Source organism: Balaenoptera borealis, assembly GCF_965194805.1.
Source record: "Balaenoptera borealis genome assembly, contig: HAP1_SCAFFOLD_1020, whole genome shotgun sequence".
Taxonomy (NCBI): Eukaryota; Metazoa; Chordata; class Mammalia; order Artiodactyla; family Balaenopteridae; genus Balaenoptera; species Balaenoptera borealis.
This window is the reverse complement of record NW_028123191.1, coordinates 111,653-117,652: the sequence shown is the minus strand read 5'-3', so window position 1 is coordinate 117,652 and position 6,000 is coordinate 111,653. Positions and strand designations below refer to the sequence as shown.

The 6,000-nt window shown below is 60.1% G+C and overlaps 1 protein-coding gene across 1 annotated transcript; it reads left to right on the top strand.

Moving 5' to 3' along the window:
- Positions 1 to 657: 657 nt before the first annotated feature.
- Positions 658 to 2,141, top strand: LOC309621826 (metallothionein-1E; the record flags this gene model as incomplete). Its single annotated transcript, XM_082409154.1, has 3 exons — positions 658 to 685; positions 1,261 to 1,326; positions 2,050 to 2,141. The coding sequence occupies 3 exons, from the start codon at positions 658 to 660 to the stop codon at positions 2,139 to 2,141; spliced, it is 186 nt and encodes a 61-aa protein (XP_082265280.1).
- Positions 2,142 to 6,000: the final 3,859 nt, after the last annotated feature.

Genomic DNA, 6,000 nt, shown 5'->3' with positions numbered 1-6,000 from the left:
GGCCGAAGGCAATGTTCATCGCGGGGCGGTTACAGGAGACGGTACCGGAAAAGTGCTTCCAAAGGACCGTGGTGGGGACCGGGGCTGCCAACGCCTGGGGACACACGGGGTGGGCGAAACGGCGGTGAGGGTCACATGCGCCTGCGGTCTCTGACACCGCTCCCCGGCTCCGGCCAAGCCAGGGACACGAGCGGGAGGCGGGGGCTGTTCTCAGGCTGCAGGAAACGGCGACCCGGAGGCCGGCGGCGCGCGGCCTGGGGCGGGGAAGACCGGAGGACGCGGGAGCTGGATTCCTGCACAACCCGGCAACAGGGGGGCTGCTCCCGTCGGCCACATCGCGAAGGGGCGGCCGGGGGCTGGGACACCGCTTACCGCACGGCACCCGCTTCCTCCGCTCCAGCCGGCACCGAAGTGGAATCGTGCGCTCGGCCCCGCGTGTTGCTCACAGCCCGGCCCAGGGCGCCGCGGGCAGCGCGGGCGCGGGCGCGGGCGCGGATCCGCGGGGCGGGTGCAAGGCGGGGGCGGGGCCTCTGCGCCCGGGCCGCCTCCTCGGCCTATAACTGAGCCCACGGGCTCCTGGCTCCCACACGCCCCCGACCGGACCAGTGAAGCCGCTTCGCCCCTTGCTTTGGACCTCGGGCCTCACTCCTCCTCCAGATGGACCCCAAGTGCTCCTGCCCCACTGGTAAGGGAACCCTGGCTTTGAGCCTTAGGATGCCCCCCTTCGCAGGCACAGGACGAGAAGGGAGGGTTTTGAGTTGGAGCTCAGGAGGACTCCTGTCACGGGTCCAGGGCTTTCTTGCCTGCCAGGCTCCTGAGAGCACGTCAGTCTCCCTTTGCCTCTCCGTTAACACTGAGGGCACGGAGGCTCCAGGCTGTCCTTCTTGAGGTCACCCAGCTGGTCAGGGGACTGCTAGACCGGGACCCAGTGTTTGGAGGAGGCCTCGGAGCTGCCAGGACTTGATGGGAGGAGGGGACATTGCCTCTTTCGGGTTCAGGCCATGGGCCCTGGCCCCCAGCCCCAGTCAGCCTGGGCTGGGTCTGGAGCCTGGGACCTTCCCTGTGGAGTCCATCAGGAGGGGACCTACTCTCCTTGGACCAGAAGAGAGGAGCTGGGGCTTCTCTATCCGCCTGAGTGGACACGAGCTCCCAGGGCTGGGTCCTGACAGAGGAGGAGGGCTCAGGGAGGCATTGCTGACCGTCTGCTCTAGCTCCTGCATCCCTCTCCCTGCTCACCGCGGGCCTTTCCCTTCCTGGCAGGCGGCTCCTGCAGCTGCGCTGGCTCCTGCACCTGCAAAGCCTGCAGATGCACCTCCTGCAAGAAGAGTGAGTGTGCGGGGCCTTCTCTGGGAATGCGGGGTCTGGGCTGAGTGCGAGCAGGGAGCCCAGAGCTCAGCAGGCAGGAGCAGGACAGTGACCAAACTTCCCGGTAACCCCCACCACCACCACCCCACCTCACCAGGAAGGGATTCACAATCAGAGCTGGAATCCCCTTCCAGATGACCGAGACCCAGGCGCGCACTAGAGAACAGGGAGACTGAGGCCCAGACGGGTCATTAACAAACAACCTCAGACCTGTCAGTAGAACTAGTCCTCCTGCCTCCTGAGTCACGCTTCTGAATCCTCTCAGGGACTGAAGCACTTTAGGGACATGAACTAGTGACCGTGTGTGGTTTCTCGGACCTGGGGCAGCCCCTTCCTGTCGAAGCAGCCCAGAGCTTCCCTATCCCGAGCGGGAGCTGCTCTGTCAGGGCTTTGCCTCCACTTTGATCCTGAGGACTTTGCTCACATCACTGACGGTGCTGGGCGCTGGCTTTCTCTCGTCCCCAGAGGCCCTGCTCACTGTCTCTCCAAGGCTCTGTGCCCTGTCCTGGGCACAGATGGGGCAGGCAACCTGAACCTAGTGTCTGAGAGCAATGATCTCAGGACAGAGGACACCATCCTAAACTCAGGGTCTGGGCCTGAGGGCAGCTGGGGCCAGGCCTGCTGCTGGGAAGGGTGGCTCCGGACAACGCGTGGTCCGACCGCACGCTGCCCTCGCTTCCCCAGGCTGCTGCTCCTGCTGCCCCGTGGGCTGCGCCAAGTGTGCCCAGGGCTGCGTCTGCAAAGGGGCCTCGGACAAGTGCAGCTGCTGTGCCTGATGTCGCGGAGAGCCTGCCCCGGGTGTCAACAGAGCAACCAGGACGAACCTGCATTTTACCGTTTTTCATACAACCGGACCTGACGCTACATTCCTTTTTCTATGAAATATGTGAGCTGTAATAAAAGTTGTTGACTTCATTCTGGCTCTGTCTTCCTTTGTCTGTCTTGGACAAAGAGACTCCGTGCCCATCAGGGCTGGCGTGGGGAACTGGGCTGGAAGTGCAGAGACCTCGGCTCTGGACCAAAGAGGACCCTCCCCCACCCCCCAAAACACACACACACACACGGAGCGTCTTAGCCGCTTAGGTTAATGTGAGCTTCAGTTTCTCAGCTCCAAAGGAAAGCCTCGCCCAGAAGACACAGGGCATCGGACACACAGAGGACGCACTCCCTCTATTCCCCTTAGGAGTATGGATTGCAGAGCAAGTGGTCCGTTTCTCATTTTCCTTCTCTGGGGGCCCCTGCCAAACTCAGTCCTCGGTGATGAGAGCCTGGAAAAGCACCCAGAGGGGATGGAATCCCACACCCCCCTTGTTTGACTTCTACACGGGGCTTGCGTCTAACACACCCTGGAAAGACCTATTTGTATTTTCTGCCACAGTTTTCACCCTGGTCAGTAAAAAGAATCGCTAAGAAAAAAATGTAAAAGGACACGATATGGGAAACCCATTTTTCCCTTCAACACGTAAAATCACCTTAACACGTGGAGGAGCAATTCTGAAAATTAGAGGCTCTCATAGGCTGCACATACATTGAAGTGTGTGCTTGAGTCCCGGGAACACTTCACACATGCCCCACTGTGTGGACCACACACGCCTGGAGCAGCTCTGCCCCCTGCCTCCCCACACGCAACATCAGTCTTGGCTCGCCCAGGGCTACGGACAGGACACTCGCCACCCCTGACGGCTCCCTGCAGGGGCTTGGCCCTGAATCTTCGCCAGTGCCTCCCTAGATCAGCCTGACATCTTCCCTTCCCTCAAAATCCAGCCCGTGGCTACCTGACACCCCGAAAGTGACTTGGATTTGTCTGGTGGGCATTTCCCAGCCGTTTCCCAGAGACTTGGTTTCAGAAGGAGGACTTCACGTGTTCCGCTGCAGAGTGATGGTGGTGCTGCAGTGCGGAGGGCCTGGTGGTGTTTATTAGCAAGACGTGTGTGCTGAGGGGACAGGTGATATAGTTCAGGTGCTGGGCCCCCTGGCGGTCTGGGGAGGGAATTCCTATTTCATGGGCACTCCAAGAGAAAGAGGAGACAAGAGGCTCAGAAGTCAGGACCAAGATCGGCCACAGGTGCCCTGTGTGAAGAGGGCATTTCGGGAGCCGGCCCGTGCTGCGTGCGTGGGTGCTGGTGTCAGGCACCCGGGTTCACAGCCACCGTGCCACTTCCTGACCTGGCAAGTCACTGATACTCTCTGAGATGTCATTTCCTCCTTTCTACAGAAAAGATTAATTTCCAAGAGGGGGAATAAGCGAGACAGTGGCCTGGCTCCTAGCTCGGGCTTCCCGAACGGTGTCCTTTCTGATCGCTATCTCCACACTGACATCTGTGCACGGAGAATCCTTTAGCTCCCAACAAGCTCCTGGAGAAAGGCTCCCTGCTTTGCAAGCAAGCTCATGGTGAGGGCAGAGATGGATAGAAACCTTGCTTACCCAGTGCCAGAGGGCGTGGGGATCTCCTCCAACAAGCCCCATGGAACGAGTCACCGCCACAGCATTTGGACACACTCAGTGAACCTGCATGGTCTGGAGCGACGGTGCCAATTCCAGAGAGGTTGAGCAACTTACCCAAGGGCACACAGCCTAGACTCAAAGGACCAAACCTACACTACAGCTGTCTCACCTCCCGGCCACATGGTGCCGGTTATGACATCACTGGAGGCTGAATCCGGCCTCTCCTTTTTCAGGGCCGCAAGGGTCTTCGGAGACAGTCCAGCTGTGCTCCTGGCTGCAGAGGTGGGAGGCTGAAGCCCAGAGAGGTCACAGAGCTGTGCAGAGGGTTCTGACTGCCAGCTGCTCAGTGCTTTCCCACTGCTGCCTCTGGGCCAGGTGTTCAGTGTCCTCACCTTTCATGGCATGACATGCTGTCCGATTGGGCGGGGGGCTGCAGTCAGCCTGCAGGAGGGCCAGTCCCATCTGTGCCACAGATAGCCATGGGACATAACCTCGCTGTGGCTCAGTCTCCGCTGCTCTAAAGGGCAAAAAAATAGTGTCTGGCTCTCGGGATGAAAGAACTGAATCCGTGCAAAGAATGTCAGAATATACTGGGCACTCAGGGAGTAATCGATCATATCACCTATTTATTTATTTATTTGTTATCATTAGCCTAGGAGACATTGTTCTCCTTCCAGACACGCAAGCAAGGATGGTGTGTTTAGCTCTGTGTTCTGGGTCGTCCTCATCAACCCTGTGAGCATGGGACCACTTCCCCGGAGGGGGTTATCCTCCCTTCACGCAAGGAGCCATTGACACTACAGATAGAAAGCCGTGAGCAAGACAGTCGGTGTCCTCCTAACAGATGCAGAAGGATCCTGCCATCTCTGCTGTCACCTGCACCAGGATTTCCCTACCATTTTCTTTTCAGGGGTTTTCTGAAATACGTTGTACCAAAAGAAACCTCTTGAACACTGCTGAAGGAGAGAGTCAGAAGGAAGCCACAAAAGCATAAATACATTCCTATTCTGTCACTTCGGTCCCCCCCCCAGGATTCAGCTGGACACGGTAGAGACGGGCTGAAGACACAGCTCTGGGCCAAAGGGGAGCTTTCTCACTGACTCTCTCTTTCAGCTGCGAAGCCACAAGACCACAGAAGCAGGGCACCACTCCCCAGCACTGTGTGCCTGCCTTTACTGTAGCCTCCTCGTACTGTAGGTAGTTTGGCCTTTGGGAAACGGGCTGCTGACTACTAGCTCCCTTCCGGGTTGGTGTGACAATTCAAAGAGCAAAAGTGATTAACAAGGCTTGGCATGGACTCCATGGTGTGTAATCGTCAGGACTACCCAAAGGGAACTCTCCACTTGTGTCGCTTTGTTATTTCATGCCAGGTCTGCCTATCGCCTACAGTGATGCCTTCCCTGGGGAGCATCCCATGATCAGGGAACCTCCACCCTGGCGTGGGGTGGACCGGCCACGGTGAGGAGCGCCCCTGCAAAGTTTAGGCAAAGGAGCCCCCGGAGAAATGCGCCATGATCCCTCCAGGAAAGGAAAACACAAGTGACGACTAGCGGCCGAAGGCAATGTTCATCGCGGGGCGGTTACAGGAGACGGTACCGGAAAAGTGCTTCCAAAGGACCGTGGTGGAGACCGGGGCTGCCAACGCCTGGGGACACACGGGGTGGGCGAAACGGCGGTGAGGGTCACATGCGCCTGCGGTCTCTGACACCGCTCCCCGGCTCCGGCCAAGCCAGGGACACGAGCGGGAGGCGGGGGCTGTTCTCAGGCTGCAGGAAACGGCGACCCGGAGGCCGGCGGCGCGCGGCCTGGGGCGGGGAAGACCGGAGGACGCGGGAGCTGGATTCCTGCACAACCCGGCAACAGGGGGGCTGCTCCCGTCGGCCACATCGCGAAGGGGCGGCCAGGGGGCTGGGACACCGCTTACCGCACGGCACCCGCTTCCTCCGCTCCAGCCGGCACCGAAGTGGAATCGTGCGCTCGGCCCCGCGTGTTGCTCACAGCCCGGCCCAGGGCGCCGCGGGCAGCGCGGGCGCGGGCGCGGGCGCGGATCCGCGGGGCGGGTGCAAGGCGGGGGCGGGGCCTCTGCGCCCGGGCCGCCTCCTCGGCCTATAACTGAGCCCACGGGCTCCTGGCTCCCACACGCCCCCGACCGGACCAGTGAAGCCGCTTCGCCCCTTGCTTTGGACCTC